Source organism: Macrobrachium rosenbergii, chromosome 4 (assembly GCF_040412425.1).
Source record: "Macrobrachium rosenbergii isolate ZJJX-2024 chromosome 4, ASM4041242v1, whole genome shotgun sequence".
Classification (NCBI taxonomy): Eukaryota; Metazoa; Arthropoda; class Malacostraca; order Decapoda; family Palaemonidae; genus Macrobrachium; species Macrobrachium rosenbergii.
Window position 1 is genome coordinate 43899673 of NC_089744.1, and position 18299 is coordinate 43917971.

The following is an 18299-nucleotide window of genomic DNA, read 5'->3' on the forward strand; positions in this document are numbered from 1 at the left end:
GTAACTTATGCTTCATACGCTTCACAGTATTTATCATCAAACCTAACTTTAAGCTTAATCCTTTGTAACAAGCCATAAGGTTTTAAGCTATTAATTAAAACCTCACTGTCTAATACTTTCGGAAACACATACTATTTCGGTACAGACATATTTTCGTTTATACCACCAGTAATTTTATCACTCGGGCATCACAGTGATTAAACTTTATGGAATTTACTAAGCGAGTCCATTTGAATCAATGCTTGGGTTTTGACTGGGGTTAGAATTTAATGAAGAATGTACAGGAGTCATCAACATTGCCAGTGGCTAGTCAGTGGCTCTAGGAAAGGGGATAAATTTTTCTAAAGATCCATATAGACATGATAAAACTTAAATCATAACTAATTGAGGATATAAAGAAAGCATCATTAGTTGTTCAGGAAGTTCACATTCTCCATGACTGGCACTCTGAGATTCAACTTTCCAAACAGTTCACTCCATATCTTATCCATACTCGATAGTACCAAAACAAATAGAGAGCACAAGTATAAACTAAACTTACCAGTTAGGACTGAGACCATGTGAACATGATGGGGTTCTGGACTAAAGCCAAGAGTCCTAACCTAAGGTCTGGCTCTCCCTGGGTTCTGCTGAGCCAACCCTTGAGGATAGTTTTACCAGAGAGATCCAAACATCTTTGGTGTGGCTGATGTCACCCACAACTCTCACAATTAGTTTCAAATACAAACTCCTTCCCAACCATGATCCACTTTCTAATTCCTCTAAGCAGTAAATTACGATGAATGTGTAAGTGTCCACACTATTTATATCAGGCACTTGAAAGTAGTTACAAAAGTTGGATAGCAAGAGAGTAGAAAGCTTATACAATAAAAGGCAGTCCCTGGGTTATAACGGCTCCAACTTACGGTGCTTTTTCAAATATATTCATCAAAAAATCAGTTCCGGGTTATGGCTGATGTTTTGGATTACAGCGCCATAAGTGCCGTAACTAGGATTCTGAGTGGCGTAGCTGTAGGTGCTATAACAAGGTCTCTCTCTCTCTCTCTCTCTCTCTCTCTCTCTCTCTCTCTCTCTCTCTCTCTCTCTCTCTCTCTCTCTCTCTCTCTCTCTCTAAAGAAACCCCCGCCATGACCTGGGGCTGCCTAGAAGTGAAAATGAGAAGGAAAGAAAGAGAAAAGAGATATTGTATTTAATTTGAATTGGGGAATCTTTTCTCTTGGTTTGAAAGGCCTCTTGCCCATCACACAGCTTCACCACAGAACATTTTATATTCACTGTTAAAGCCAAGTGACTTCAAATAAAGCAGTCTCTCAATGCAAGAGCTCTCCTTTAATACATCCAAGAACTCAAGCATCTCTGGAGGTGGGGAGCTTAGAGGAATTCCTATATAGAGGTTACTGCTGTCCAACCACTACTCCAGTCTTCATCTCCTGACAAAGTGAGTAGAGATGATACTGATCTAGGAGCAACTGCATCTCTGAGGATGCCAGGATTGATTTATTGTCAAGATAATACAAAATATGTATCCTGTATGAATGAGCCAAAGAAGATACCCGGGTAATGACTGACATGAACACCTAAGAGCAGTCAACAGTTCACAGCAAAGAGCTTTGAACTGGTAGACTGTCCTGTTACAGATGAAGTGGAGGTAGTTCTGGAGTCCTGAAGGAAGGTTATCTCACAATATATATCTTCCAGGTCTCCACAGATGATGCAGTTTACATCTTGTACCAAACCTGAAGGAAAAACTGATACAGAGAAAAAGATCAATGAGTGGTTTCCCACTACTGTACATCCTTTCTATCGCTGCCCTCACCTCTGCTGACTAGGTAACAGATCTGGATGATCCTTGAGAATAAGCTGGGAATGGTCATAACCGGAGATTGGAAATGGGAGGTCACTGAAAGGTTGCCTGTAACCCTCCAAAAGGACACTAACTAAACCAAAAGTCTAGACTCTATCTCTGCTGCATTCCCCAATGGCATATCAGGTATCCCCCTACTTGCATCAGTGGGAGAGGGGAAAGCCAGCCTTGCACTCTTTCTTTTCTTTTTCTCCCGACCTGCATCTTGCACACCGGTTAGACCACTATGATAGTTGGAGGGAAGTCAAACCATGACTCCTGCTTTGGTAAAAGAAAAAAAAATCTCTGTGACTTGAAGTCCCAACAATGTGAGGTTGTTCATCAATCTTCAGTCTGATCAGCCCACCTGCAGAGGGCAGTGCTCAGCATCCTTCTACCAACATGTCAAAGATTGGGTAAGAAGCTCAAAGAAATGGCTAGAGCCAAAGAATTCTCTGATCTGGAGATCAACAAATTACACTCCTCTAGGATGCCCTACATAAGTGGTGACCAGGGCAGACAGAATGACAAGGTTGCTTCTGAAACAAAGCCCAAGTCTGCTCTATCAACTGGGTGACAATAAAGAACTCTGGTCACTTCCCTGAAACCACTACCCTAATAGATGCTCTCATGACCTCACTCAAGTACATCTACAATTGGCCTGTTGTGGTTCCAGGGGTATGAGATGCCTTGACGCCCTGCCAAGACAATGATTCAGAGCTAATTATTGGATGACATGAAAATTGATCACGGAGGCACTGGGGGAGCAAGAGGCAACCCCTTCTCTTCGAGAACTGTGGGCGGGGGCCAACGTCAACTGCTGGATCTTCCACAGTGCAGCCTCTGGGGCGCCCACAGCCCCTCCTTAGGGGGGCGGCATGTACATCTGTGGGCACTTTTAGAGGGGGGACTCTGGGACATTTGCCTGGTTCCTCACGGATTTTGCTGTCTAACAGGAATACCTGTCGATGGAAACCCAATCCTTCTGGCCATGGATGTCGATGAGATACACCTTGGGGGTCCTGTCGATGACTCAGTAAGGGGCCCTGTAGGGCCTGGATAAGGGCGGGCAACGGGCGTCTATCCTGACGAAGACATAAGTGCAGGAATCCAGGCTGGCCGGGCCATAGGTGTTGGTTCTGTCCATGAAGGTCTTATGGCATGGCGCGAACATCTGTGCTAGTTCCCTCAACCTTTGGGAGGGGGTGTCTGTGCCGTCATCTGATGGCGGGAAGAATTCCCCTGGAACACCTAGTGTTTCTCCGTAGAGTTTTTCTGTGGGGTACAAGTTGCCATCTGCCCTCGATGCGGTGTGGAGACCCAGCAGGACCCAAGGGAGCTGGCCCTTCCAGTTTTCATCGGTGCAACGTGCCATTAGAGCTGCCTTCAGTGCCCTCTCCACCATGCCGTTTACTGCAGGGTTGTAGGCCATCGTGCTGTGAAGTGCCGTGCCCATCAGGCCAGGGAGACCCAGAGTTCTGACAGGAATGCTGAGCCCCTGTCCATAGTAATGCTGCCTGGCACCCTGAAGCAGCTGATCCAACTGCAGAGGAGGGCTTCTGCGCAGAATGCTGTTGATGTCTCCATAGGTGTTGCCTCTGGCCAGCGAGTGGAGCGATCTATGACCGTCAGGAAGTACCTGGTGCCCCCAGACTGCGGTAGAGGGCCAATGATGTCTATGTGGATGTGGCTGAAGCACTGATGAGGTTGGGGGAAATCACCAATGCCTGATTCTGTGTGCCTTGTGATCTTGCTGGTTTGGCACGGGATACAGCTCCTCGCCCACTGGCAGGCGTCCTTTCTGATGCCGTGCCACACGAACTTTTCTGTCATCAGGTGCGCGTTGTACGCCCTGATGGATGGGAGAGGCCGTGAATGATGTTGAACGTCTTCTTCCTCCTCGGGGCAGGGACCAGGGGGTGGGAGTGGCTGGTGTTTGTGTCGCAGAGAAGCGTTGCACCCGAATCTCCCAAGGGCATGTCCTCCCACTTGAGTGCTGTCAGTGCTGTCCTGTAGGCTGCCGTTTCCGGGTCTGCTGCTTGCTCCCTCACCAGGTCCTCGCAGTCTATGCTGAGGTGGAGGGAATTGATTTCTACCCGTGACAGGGCATCGGCTACTGGATTCTTCCTGCCGGGGACGTAGGTGATGGTGCAACCAAACTCGGAGATGGCGGCCAAGTGTCGGTGCTGCCTTGCTGACCACGCATCGCCCGCCTTCGCGAATGCGTGCACCAGGGGCTTGTGGTCCATGAGGATGGTGAATTGAGTACCATCAAGCGGGTATTTGAAGTGCCGCACAGCCTGGTAGATTGCAAGCAGCTCTCTGTTGAAGGCACTGTAGCGGGTCTCTGCTGGCAACAACTTGTGACTGAAAAAGGCTAGAGGTTGGGGGCGCCGTCGACTATTTGCTCGAGCACTGCCCCACAGGCGATGTTGCTGGCGTCAGTGGTGAGTCTCGGGGCAGCGGTGGGGTTATGATGCATCAAGGTGGTGGCACTCGCAAGGGCTGTCTTCGTCTCTTCGAATGCCTGCTGCTGTGGAGCATCCCACGTCAGCATTTTTGGCTTGCCCTTCAGGACTACTGTCAGGGGATACATGATGAAGACGATGCCTGGGATGAAACGGCGATAGTAGTTCACCATGCCAAGGAACTCTTGAAGGACCTTGATTGTCTGCGGCGTCAAGAACTTTTCTATTGCTTTCACTTTTGAGGCCATGGGGAGTACTCCTGATGGGGAGATCTCGTGTCCGAGGAAATCTATTTTTTCTGCCTCGAATGTGCATTTGTCGAACCTGACGACTAATCCATTCTCCTGCAAGCGTTTCAGTAAGGCGCGGACATGGTGAAGGTGTTCCTTTGGGGACCCAGAGAAGATAAGGATGTTGTCTACGTAACAGACGCAGAAGGACAGGTCCCCCAGGATGGTGTCCATCAGGCATTGGAATGTGGCCCCTGCGTTCCTGAGGCCGAAGGTGGAGTAGGAGAAGGTGTATGTCCCGAACGGCGTGATGATGGCTGTCTTCGGAACGTCGTCAGGATGCACAGGAACCTGAAAGTATGATTTAAGCAAGTCCATCTTAGTGAAGACCTTGGCCGAATGAAGGGCTCTTGTCAGGTCTTGCATGTTCGGCAGGGGGTAGTGGTCTGGTGTGGTAACCAAATTCAGACGACGGTAGTCTCCGCAGGGCCTCCAGGAGCCATCCAATTTCTTTACTATATGTAGAGGAGATGCCCACAGGCTCAATACTTTGGTACAGACACACATTTGTTCCATCTCGGCGAAAACCCGTTTGGCGTCTTGTAGTTTTTGGGGGGGCAGGCAACGGAACTTGGCATGAATTGGGGGGCCTGTTGTAGTTATGTGGTGAAGATGCCGTGCTTGGCCCTGGCCCCCGGTAACTGGCGGAGCTCTGGTTTAAAAACTTCCGGGAACTCCTGGAGGAGGGCAGCGTAATTGTTGGAGGCTGTGAAGCAGACGGCGGTCATCCACAGTCCGCTGGAGAGTGGTTGGGAGTGGGAAGTTCCGGTGTCGAGGAGGCATTGCCTGCCAACGTTGACCAGGAGTCTGTGGTGTCCCAGGAAATCAGCACCCTGGAGGGGGAACTTGACCTCTGCAATGACAAAAGGCCAGAGGTACCTGCAGCCCAAGATGGAGATTGTGCGAGACGTGGTTCCATAGCAGCAGATGGGGGTTCCGTTCGTGGCTAACAGGGAGGGCGTGGAGTCAGCTGTCTGGGTGTAGTCCTCCTCCAACGGTGGGAACAACGACTGCGCCCCTGTGTCAACCAGCAGGCGCCGCTTTGATATTTCGTCACTGATGAAGAATCCTGCTGGTCGGGAGACATTGTCCTTCGTGGCCACTTATGTTACTTGTGGCCGCCCTTCTCGTTTTTTGTTAAGGAACAGGGGGATCTGCAGTTCCTGGCGCTGGGGCTGAATCTCCTGTGGAAGTAGCACCATGCCAGGTACGTCCGCGCCTTTGCTCCCTCGGTGGTGCCCTCCTCCTGTATATTGCGTTTATGTTTTCTGGGTCGTCGTCCTCTGTCATCAGGCTATAGTCTGCGAGGGCAGCAGCTGCAAGGGTGGTGGCTGCAAGGGCGGCGGCTGCAAGGGTGGTGGCGTGTTTGGAGGCTTTAGTGGCCTTGTGGATTTTCTGTGCGACGTCGACCAGCTTGTCCATGGGAAGGGCGTCTGCGTCTTTAATTTGGCCCGTCACCTCCTGCAGAAGGCGCCGCAGGAAAATTGCTTTTGTCAGGCTGATTTTCTTCCTGCACCCGTCTATGTCGACGCCTGGCAGTGTTACCAGACCTTGCAGTTCGTCCCAGGCATCCCTGGGTGATGCTTCCCCTAGGGGCTGGGTCAACAGGTCTAGTGTGCGCTGTGCTCTTTCAGGGACGGACATGGAATATGTTTGTATCAGCTTGTCTCGCAAGGCCGAGTACATGACCTTGTCTGGCTGCGAGTCAAGCCATGGGGAGATTTTGTTGAAGACCTCTTCAGGTAGCGTCGTCATGGTAACGTCTGCCTTGGTCTTCTCGTCTGTGATGCACATCCTGAAGTGAGCATCAGCGCGCAGAAACCAAGATACTGTGTTCTGGCGCAAAAATGGGGGAGCTTCACCGCATCTGGCTTTGTGGGTGAAAGGGACAAGCAGACAATTTCCGTGTTTCCGGATTCACATTGTAATTCAGACTCTGCTATCTTTACTGTCAAACACCAAAATGCGAGTGCGTGCCATATTTAGTCCGCTAATGGTGTTAGAATTTGAGTGGTCGACGTGAGTCAAGAATGGCGAGGGCCAAAACCGTTCGAAATGCCAAAACGTGCCCTTGCGGGGATGCCGTTATTAGTCCATTAACCCTTTAACGCCGACTGGACGTATTTTATGTCGACAAAAATTGTCTGTCGGGTGCCGAGTGGACGTAAAATACGTCAACTACAAAAAGTTTTTTTAAATATTCGCGGAAAGATACTTGTAGGCCTAGTTTGCGAAAAATTTTAAATCACACGCCTTGAGGGATGCTGGCAGTTCACGGATCACGCTGTTGTTTTGTTTACAAGCGTGACCCAGCTGCGCATGCGCGAATTTCTTTCTTCTCCCACTAAAAAGCATCAGCTTACTCTGCTGAAAATCTAAGAAATTATTTAGTCCCTTTGTTGTAATTTTTGCACCATTTTCTATTAGCCGTTACATAAAGTTTTATATATGAAAATGTGTGCAATTTCATGTAGAATACAAAAAAAATAAGTTATGGCTGTAGCTTTTATTAGTTTTGAAATATTTTCATATAAATCACGATAAATAGAAAAAATTCGACCTTTGGTCAACTTTAACTCGACCAAAATGGTCGAAAACTGCAATTGTAAGCTAAAACTCTTACATTCTAGTAATATTCAATCATTTACCTTCATTTTGCAACAAACGGGAAGTCTCTAGCACAATATTTCGATTTATGGTGAATTTTTGAAAAAAACTTTTTATGTCCGAGCGTTACGAATTCATGCATCATTTTGTGATAATATTTTCTCTGTGTTGCTTTGATCGTTTTACAATTTGTTATATACCAAAATCATCACAATTTAGTGTACAATACAACAAAAAAAATAACTCATTAGCTTTAACTGTTTTGCTCACAGTGCGATTTGTATACAATTATATATGAAATTTTTTTTTGCGCTGTCATATATTCCAATATTTATATATGATAATGATATTCTTTTTTATTTCTGATGGTTCCATACTAAACTTCAGGCAATGACAAAAAAAGGAGCCAAAAATTAACTCTTAATCTTAAAAACTAAGCATGCTGTGATTTTTTGAAAAAACTTTCTTTCCACTTCGGTGCTAACTCTCAAACCCCACCGGCATACGGGAGACACTTTTGTAAATAGACACTTGGCGTTTAAGGGTTAATGGCATGGGGTTCCTCTGAGGAAGGAGTTTCAGAGGCCTAGACTGTGTCGCCGTTTTGAGTTCGCTAAAGGCTCTCTGAAGGTAAATGTGACCGTATTTAGTCTGTTAATGGCTGGGCCAAAACAGCATGTTTTCCTGTCACTCCTCAGGTCACCAGCTACGAGACTCAAGAAGACAGGTCTGGGTTTAACATATTTATTTTTCGGAAGCCAGGTATGCATTGAGGAATGCGGACGGAAAGGTGGTCACCGACCTGTGAATCCCATGTCACGCATTTGGGCAAGAATTTGTGTTTGTTAGATGACACATAAATGAGAATAATTTGCGTTACAATAAACGTACAAAAGTGGTCACATACATCGGTGGAAAGGCCGGACAATAATATGTACGGAGAGATATATAAAAAAATTAAATAAGAGGTAATATACATGACATGATTAATGCAGAAATGAAGAGGCGCTTGGCGCCTTTACACCATACATATTACAGTTTTGGCACTGTACATACATACTACAGTTTTGGCACTGTACATACATACTACAGTTTTGGCACTGTAGTGGTTTTGGTACATACGGTCTCAGTTCTCTGCTTTGGCCCAAGATTTTAATTTTTAAGGGTAATTCATGGCCTTCAAATTTTACCTTTGCTATTCTCAGTGTTTTTCCATTACTCCGTCTACTGCCCATTTTGTATATTTCACAATCTTGTACATTGTTGTACCTTTTTTTTAAGGGAATCCAGCAATATATTCTTTTCTATTGGTTCACCATTATCAGGGAGTACTATAGTACCCTGTACATTGTTCATATTGTCATGTTTTTTATATGTACCTTTACATTACTGTATCAATATTTTTTATAGTTAAGTAATTTTCCGATTGATTTTTTGTTGTGGTTTCTATCAACCACATCTGCTCTTTTATTTGTCTGAATGACATTTCAGTAGTTGATTGTCAGTTCAACAGGAAGTTTTCTAATTTCAATGCTGATATTTTCTTCTCTGTTTCCAAGTTAGGAATCTTGACCAACTTCCACTCCCAAAGAGGGAGTCGAAGTGAGTCAAGGTTGGGTCAAGATATTTGATTTTTTTTGGTTTGCTTTTCATTGGAGCATAGGGCTCCAGTGTAATTACATTAGGAATTTTATTTGATTTTTCCAGAGAAAGGTCGTCAGAGGAAGTTCCAGCGGCTGTCAACTGTGCAGAGTCACTACCATCAAAGGGCCCCGGGGCACTTGAATCTTTATTTCTACTTGTCATAAAGATTTGAGGTAAAAAAAAAGTAAAAATTAAACCTGAAAACTTTAAAAAGATGTCATTAGTCTTTCATGAAGTTTATTCTTCCATCAATGGCACAAGCGAGAGCCGACTCCCAAATGTCCACGTCCCTACCCTACCCCATAGGGGATGGCACGACATGCTTAGAGTGGCCCAAGTGTAAGCGAAACCCGCTTGCTAGGACTGAAGGTATTACGAGAATACTATCATCCCCACCCTAATCACATTATGGGCAAACTGGCTAGAATGCCTGAGAGTCCTATCCCCAGAACCAGACCCCCCTGGAATCCATGGTCCAGCCCTAAAGAACAGTTCCGCCTTTGAGCTATCGATCTGAAAACTCTCAGGTCCGAATATTATCTGGCAGTTGATGGTCCTACCACAGTTCCCACTATTTAGCTTCGGATATAAACCCAATCCCAGTTATATCTTTTCCTATTTATCAGGTCCAATAAATTTTAGTAAAAGTGGAAAATTCCACAAAAATTAATACAAAAAAATATATAATGGCATATGGGACTCTTGGACTCAAACCCAGGAACAGATTCCTGGGGTTCAAGAGCCCCCTCACCAAGTCAAGGTGGTCCCATACTGAGGGGGCCTCTGGTACACAAATAGAGAAGATGAAGAGAAAGGTGAGGAGGAGAGGGATGAGAAAGAGTGAAAGATGGTGCAGGGCAATGAGAAAAGAAGGGTATTACATTCCAATAACACCAACAAAGCCTTCTCAGACCTCTTTCTCTCTGTTCCAAACTCCTTTCACTGACCAGTAGCTACATACCCTGCCACACCTATAAATTTTTCTGTTCAATCTCTCCATTAAGTGAATCAGCACTTCCCATCTTATCCACAATCATAGTCATAGTCAGAAGCAACCATAATAATACTCAAGAGCAAAGCCGAAGTTATAAACTAGGATATCAAATCAGTGGGAGGAGATACTACAACAAACACAGTAGTAGCGCTGAAGAAAAAGTGAGTACAGTGAACCCCCCGTATTCGCAGGGGATGCGTCCCACAGCCCCCGCGAATAGCTCAAATCTGCGAATGCTTAAAACCCCTCTAAAAACACTTAGAACTGCCCATTTTGATAGCTTAAACCAAGAAAAACACTGTAAAAATGCTTATACCTGAGTATTTTAATAGTTTTATCACAAAAAGTGCATTTATTCATGAAAATCATATGAAAATACAGTAATTAGTGAATATTTCTCATTGAAAAATACCGCGAATGGGCAAATTTTCCACGAAAAATGGCTAGATATGTTCCACAGAGAAACCCGTGAATGCGTGAGTCCGCGAACCATGAGAACGCGAATACGGGGGGTTTACTGTACTTACAGTCAAGCGAGTGGATGGTTCCCCTAGCCACTCACCTACTTCCACTACCTACTGTGTTACCAAGCTTTGACAGCCAAACCATTTGTTGCTGAAGGTTATCTACTTAAAATATAAAGGCTTGTGATTTTGTAGGAACAAAAAGGAAAACTTACAAAGGCATGAAGAGCAAAAAAAAAAAAAAGTGCTTCACTCAGAGTAAAGAAGTTGAATGCTGTACTACAAAATTTACCTCACTTAAGGCATATCTCTCACTCCTTGAGGAGCAGGGTGTTCTTGGTAAATTCATGGTTGGTCTGCCCTTCATGTAACAAGTTACAGGCCATTATGAGGTAACTCACAATACCAAATATGAGTATTATAATAAAAATGAACATACACTACCTCTTACATCATATACTGTACTCACTTTATGTTGCTCATCATCTGGAACATCAGCAAAGTTTCCAACCATAATGACAGCCTCTTCCTTATTAAAAATAGTGGCTTCAAGGTAATCCGGTGTACTTTTTTCTTTGTCTAGAGCTCCTGAAAGGTCTCTCATCATGTTACAATATTTCTTCTGACCTTTTACTGGAATGTATTCTAATTTCAGATGAGGCTGTAAGAGAGAAATCATTCTGATTATAATTCCATCTGATTATAATTCCATCATATACTAAGCAAAAATAAATAAAAGCATCTAAGTTATATTGTACTTGCCTTCTTTCAACATTCTTTCAACTTTCATTTCAATAAGGGCATCCAAAAGGGCTCCTGCTTGATAACCAAATTAACACTCCTTGTTTTGTCTTTATCCAGACTTATTTTGTCACAGAAAATTTTACCTACCTTAATTTTAATTATTTGAAGCTCCAAAGCAACCAGAAAACCCAAGGTGCCATGTGACCAAGGAAGAGTATAATACAAGTCACTATACTCATTGTCCTTTGTTACATGCACAAAAGATCCATCTGCCAGCACCATTTCATAAGCTACAATGGTTTCCTGATATAGTCCAACCTAATTGCAAACATACACGAAGGATAAAAATCATTAATACTTTGACATCAAACCATAACTTGGATCCACATTCCTAAATACAGTAGGTATTACCTACGTACCACAGGCACAGAATATGTGAATCAATTAAGCTGTAACATTACAGAATCAGTTCTTAAATTAATCCTAAACTGCACATGCTTCATTGGAAAAATGTCAAATTAACATCAAATATGACACCTGTCTTGCTGGTAAAAAATGTAACGTAAAAACAAATTTACATCATAGAAATCATGGGCCACAAAAGTTTGCTGTGGTATTTTTTTAGAGGAGAAAATTTTTAGAGGAACTCATAATAATAGTTTCTCCATGACAAACAAATTTAATTTCCCTTACTTTGTGAGAATATGTAGTCATTCCAACACCCATGGCTAAGCCACCAAGAGATGCCTCTGCAACTTCTAAGCAAACCGCCAGGGTGTAACCACGTGGAACCAGATATTCAGTGACCTGACCAACAGTTACCATTGGTTCAACACGAATGGTCATACTGCTTGGCTTCAACTCCAGAATATCGTATAGTGGGATGGGTATTTTGTGACATAAATCCTGATACAAAATACAAAAGGAAAGTACCTGGTTATTGATGTTTGAAAAAAATTATTACAGGTATACAAAATTCAAAGTAACTTTTGCTACGTAAAAATCTTTTATTTTACTAATATACTTATGTTCAATACCTAAAAATCACAATGAGTCAAATGACAAGTCTCTACAATACAGCCGGTGAAAAAATTCTACAGTTGCTCTCTTATCAGTGTCTGGAAGGTTGGAATTTCCAATTAAACTGCCAGTTCAGAATAATTTACATTTCTCAGAGATACAAAACCTTAAGTCTCCTATATATGGATATGCCTTCCAAAAAAGTTGGTCTAGCCATTAAAGGTAGTTAAGTGGTGGCTAGTGAGTGAGGGGTTGGGAGACCCACCCAGTCACTTAACTGTCAGCATAAATTTTTCTTTGTAAGGTTGTTCCAGGTGGGATTATGATTAACAGCCTTCAGATTTGCATATCTAGGAAAACAGCAAGTTACGTATTCTGAATTTAGGTTTTGTTCCTACAAGCATACAAAACTTCATCTGTTACGTGGCAATTTAATAAGTGAGACATCCTGTCTGAAAAAACACGACTGATCTTCTTCCCACCAGGGAATACCAGCTTCTCAATAATGTACTGAACAGGGAAGGGAAGACTTCTGTACCCACCTGTACATATCTGACATGTCTACAACGTTTATAGGAGCAGGTAACCATGGGTGGAGTGGATGGATTGAGCCAAGTTTGCATGGGCCTCCTGTACGGAGTGAACTGTGTAATCTCTTACCATCTCCTTTTCATACAACTAATCCCTCAAAAAAGAGTGTACACCTCAAAAGATGTAGAGACTTAGCCCCCTGCAGGTGCACTCATCAGTAAACGGACTGAAAAACAGTATTCCTTTGGAGTGAATTCCTACAGATAAGATGAAAGCCATAAGTTGCATTCTTGTAACCCTGACCTATGAATTCTGAAGAACCCAGTTTCCTGTGTGTGATGGAAAGACCAGCTCAGAAGACAGTAGTATTATAACACACCCCAAGACAATGTGTTACTGCTTGCCCCATCCTGCTTGTTTAAAAGGAAAGAGAGATTGGATGCTCTGTTGTGTAACTCAACTGCATCTGGTGAGACAGTGTATACATAGTAGTGTGCTGTTGGCTGGAGGAGAGAGAAAGAGATACTGGATGAACCATTCACTCTTCATTCAATTAACCTTTGTGCCAACCATGAATCTTAGGTAAGATGCTTTTCTGTCCAATGCAGTCCAAGCAGTATACATGTTGAGCAGCTGCCACAGGTCCTAGGGTAAAGGTGTTCAAGGACTTGTGGGTGATGTTCCTGAGGTATAAGCCTGGAGAGCAGCTGCCTGTGACTTCCAGCACATCTTCCTCTAGCAACGACTGTCCTTCTGCAGACAAAATGAGAGATCTGGATGATCCAGGAAGAATGACTGGAAATGGGACCTGTCACAGGCAAAGAGGAAGGTGTCAGTCCTTGAAAGAACACCAAAAATCATCTTGAAGAATGGACTACACCTGGGCTACATGCTGTCACTACCACACTTCCCAATGTTAGGGCAAGCATCCCCCAACTCATGGAACTAGAGAGGAGGACTGCCAGCCTCAGTGCTTCATCTTACCTCTCAAAGCCAGAGTGGAAAATTGAAATGGACAGGAAGACTCCCGGCCTATCGACAGTGAAGTAGAAGGCTGGGTGCTTGTTTAGGCTTTGGAAGATGACTGTCCTCTATTCAAGCCGTGCTGATTGTACAGCCACTCCCAAAGGCTTGTCTGTGTAGCCCTTCACAGACCCTGTAGGAACATTAAAGGAAACTACATAGTGCTTAATGGAGTCCTGAGCTGTTTATCTTCTGCTGACTCAACATATTTCAAGAAAACCACACAAACAGCAGACATTGCAGCATCTCAAAGTTTGCTTGCAGACTGGTGTGACAGGACAGTCACTGTCTTTCCTCCTGATGCTAGCAGCCTCCTGAACTCCCCCAAGTTTTCCTCAGAATGCACACTGAAGAGGGTGAAGTTTGCCATCATGTTGTGCCAAAGGTTCAACCATGATGATGCTTGGAACAAAGCCAAGGCAGTCTATTCTATGACCCCTGCTTCAGCAACTGAGAAAGCAATCTATTCTGCATAAATCCACTTCAAGGGAACACTTTTCATCAGTCCATGGACTGATGAGGGGCAGGTCTCTACTTCTTTTGAGTGTACATTCTTAATGACAGGCGCGACCTCTATTAATTTAAGAAAAGTCTTTCTCGTAGGACAACTCATCCACAAAAGAGTGTACACCTCAAAAGATGTGGAGACCTGGCCCTCATCAGTCACTCATCAGTCTATGAACCAATGAAAAGTCCATATTTTCTGTGACTATCCTTTTCATTGAACTGTACTTATAAAGTAATAAATAACAATCTTTTGTTTTTTTGGCAAGTCTTCTTTTATAAATTTTGTTATTAAACATTAACATCATTCTTTAATAGTAGGAAACACAAAAGTGATAATAGGAATACAATATAGGCCACCATATTTGTAGATTTTAGTAGAGAAACAATTTTAAAGCTGTGGTAAGATAATCTGGTCAGAGAAATTTGACAACACTGCAGCAAGGCTGCCGAAACGTGGAATTTACGTCATCGAGATGGCTAATATGCTTTAGCATTTCGTTGTTTCTGAGCATAAAAGAACGTGTTAGTTACTCTTCTTTCATTAAGAAACTATTTAATCATATGGCCAACATATTAAAGGAAATTCCTTTCATCCTACATCATTGCTACATATTACTTGTGTTTGTAGTTTATTATTTGAACAAATATTTGAAGTATGCATACATTCTATATTTTGATTTGTAGTGTGCGTTTGAAAATTTTCATATAAAACTATACATAGTAATTGCAGTTTCTCCTTTTTATTTCTAAATTTTATTTTATTTTTTTTTTGCATCACATACATACTTGTAAAGTCCCCGCTACGGGTTTTCTGTGAAGAACCTCCTGTTTTCTACGGTGCCTTTTCGCCTGACCTTAGGTCAGGATAATCAGCCCCATTTTTTCTATGTAATTGTATATTCATTACCAATCCATATTTGTCCTTGTCTATTGTGTATGCTACAGAGTATCTTTGTTTTTAATCTACTATTTTTATTGTCAAGTTATCTGTATGTACCTGTCTTATTTTTGCATAATGAATGATTGACCTCAGGTCACTTGTATGTCACTCGTATGTCTTTGTACAGTACTGACGTCCGCACACCGCTTTATAAGCAGGCTGCTTCCTCAATAAACTAGCAGTACTCGTCTACCTGCTCTTTTCTTTAGCACCCTCTCACAGTGGTGACCCCCAGAGTATTCCCGGAGCCATTAACGGACCCAAACGGCGACTCAGTCTTGGCCCCATGAACCACCCCACGCCCTTAACGGACTAACTACGGTGCTCTAACAGAGCATTCGGGCGTTACTGACCCTTGTCGGCAAATCACCAGCGTCATTAGCATACCCACACGGCACGCTCCTAAGTGTGTATTGACGCGAGTGTTAACTCACTCCAAATGAGAGCGCGGAAATGAGCATGGACGCGGACATCCCCTCCCACATACAAATAACCGCAAACTTCTCGGAGACGGAATCTCCTTCGCGCAACCCCCACTCACGCCCTCCCCCATGCCAAAACCTGCTCACTCCTCCATGCCAGTACCCGCTCCTCGCGTGATGCCCCTTCTGACGGATCAACCAAGGGCCGCCCTCATCATAAAGCTGCCGCCGTTCACCTATAACAACCCAACATCATGGCTCTACATCGAGGGGCAGTTCAGGGTGGCAGGCCTGACCGATGAGGTGCTGCAGGCAGACATAGTAATCAACGCCCTACCAAAGGAGATATACAGGAAGGTCGCCCTGTGGGTGACTTTGTCTTCAAGCCCTGCCACCTACCAGCACCTGAAGGCCTCTCTCGTCGAGACCTGCTCCCTGCCGGTCTCCGAGAGAGTCGCCCGCGCCCTCAACCTCCTCCTACCCGAGACGGGCAGCAGCGGCAGGCACAAGGAGATCAGCCTGTCGAGGGAGATCCTCCTGCAGCAGCTCCTCCTGGAGGTTCAGGGTCAGATTAAGGAGCCCTATACCCTGCCGGTCAAGGACCTCATAAGAACAGTGCAGCAGCTAACTGACACCACGAGGGCGGCGAAGCGGGCATCCACGCCCGCACACCCCGTCAACTGCCTCTAGCCGGGGGAACACAATGCGGAGGAAATCAATGCCGTCACCAGGAGGCAGCCACCCTATCACCAGAATAAAGAAAGGCCGGGGCTTTGCTACTACCACCGGATGTTCGGCAAGGACGCTCGGAATTGCCTTTTCGCCCATCCAAAAAACGGGGGAGGCAGCAGCCACCCTCACAGACCGCCATGGCAGCAGAAACCCAGGAGCCCCACACCAGTAGGGTTCTACGTCTGTGACACCATCTCCGGCAGGATGATGCTGATCGACACTTGAGCTGTGCAATCAGTGTTCCTGCCTTCCAGAGAGGACCGCAAATGCCCACCGGACCCGGTTGCCTCCCTGACAGCCGCCAATGGGTCCCCCATCCTCTCCTACGGCACCAAGCTCCTGTTGGTCTCCATCCTGGGCCGGAGATACAAGTGGAACTTCATCGTTGCTGACGTGAGGACCCCACTTCTGGGTGCGGACTTTCTGGCCCACTTCGGACTGGCAGTCGACATCGGCCGCAAACACCTGCTGGACACCAAGTCCTGCCAGTCCCTGCCGCTGGCGCCGGGCCCCAGCGCACCCACAGTATGTTCCGTCGCTCCCCACCAGTATGCCTCCCTCCTGAAGGAATTCCCTGAGGTGTTCAAGCCCGAGCTTTGTCAGGTGCCTGGAGCCCCCGCCAAGCACGGAATTTACCACCACATCAAGACAAGGGGCCCCCCGACACATGCAAAGTTCCGGAGGCTTCCCCCTCAGCGCCTTCAGGAGGCCAAGAATGCTTTCGCCGAAATGGAGCGTATGGGCATATGCAGAAAGGCCCCCCCGTCCGTGGGCCTCTCCCCTTCACATGGTGCAGAAATCGGATGGCTCCTGGAGACCCTGCGGCGACTATAGGCGGCTCAACTTCGCTATGGAACCAGATCACTACCCCCTCCCGAATATGCAAGACCTCACGGCCTCTTTCCACAGGGCCAAAATATTTTCAAAATTAGATCTGTTAAAGTCCTACTTTCAGGTACCAGTAGCTCCAGAAGACATTCCCAAAACCGTCATCATCACACCCATCGGGTCCTACGTCTTCGCCTTCTCCACCTTCGGACTGAGGAACATAGGGGCGACTTTCCAGAGGCTGATGGACAGCATCCTGGGGGACTTGAACTTCTGCGTCTGTTATGTTGACGACATCCTAATTTTTTCCAGGTCCCACAAAGAACACCTGTGGCACATCCGGAAGGTCCTGCAGCGCCTGCAGGAGAATGGCCTCGTCGTCAGGTTCGACAAGTGCAGCTTCAGCGTCGAAAGAGTTGACTTCCTGGGTCACGAGATATCCCCGGGAGGCATCCGCCACTTGCATCGAAAGTAGAGGCCATCGTCCGGTTCCCCAGCCCTACCTCTGTCAGGGGTGTAAAAGAATTCCTCGGGATGGTCAACTACTACAGGAGGTTCATCCCCGGGGTCGTGCACACCATGGCCCCCCGACGGAGATCCTGAAGGGCCATCCGAAGTCCTTAGTGTGGGGCCCCAACCAGCAGCGGGCCTTCTCCCTGACGAAGGCCGTCCTCGTCAAGGCAACAGCCTTGGCCCACCAGGACCCCAACATCCCCCCCTCCAGCTAACAACGGACACCAGCAACGTTGCCCGTGGGGCAGTCCTGGAGCAGATCATCAACGGAGCCCCTCAGCCCATCACCTGCTTCAGCAGGAAGCTCAGCCCCTCCGAGTCCCGCTACAGCACTTTCGACAAGGAACTCTTCGCAGTGTACCAGGCAGTGCGCCACTTCAAGTTCCTCCTGGAGCGTACACCCTTCACAATTTGGATGGACCACCAGCCGCTGGTCCACGCCTTCACCAAGATGGGGGATGCATGGTCCTCCAGGCAGCAGCGGCACCTCGCGGCCATCATGGAGTTCACCTGCACCATCAAGTAACTCCCCAGCAGAAAGAACCCTGTAGTGGACGCCCTCTCGAGAATCGAACTCAACGCGGTCCAGCTCGGGATCGATTACGAGGACCTAGCCCGGGAACAAGCAACCAACCCAGAGATTCCAGCTTACCGCACCGCCATCACATCGCTGAAGTGGAAGGAAGTGGCCCTCGCCCCTGGGGGGCCAACACTGCTGAGCGACGTAAG

The 18299-nt window shown here is 45.9% G+C and overlaps 1 protein-coding gene across 10 annotated transcripts in view; it reads right to left on the reverse strand.

Moving 5' to 3' along the window:
• LOC136833650 (delta(24)-sterol reductase-like) overlaps positions 1-18299 on the reverse strand; it is a 234321-nt gene that overhangs the window by 119896 nt on the left and 96126 nt on the right. For all 10 annotated transcript variants that reach the window (XR_010851557.1, XR_010851558.1, XR_010851552.1 and 7 more), the window contains 3 exons: positions 11748-11960; positions 11202-11372; positions 10780-10971 (listed from right to left, as the gene is read on the reverse strand). Coding sequence is in view for 7 of the 10 variants with exons in the window: in XM_067095835.1 (XP_066951936.1) it covers positions 10780-10971; positions 11202-11372; positions 11748-11960 (576 nt within the window). In the remaining 3 variants the exon portion in view is untranslated. The remainder of the gene's footprint in view (positions 1-10779; positions 10972-11201; positions 11373-11747; positions 11961-18299) is intronic.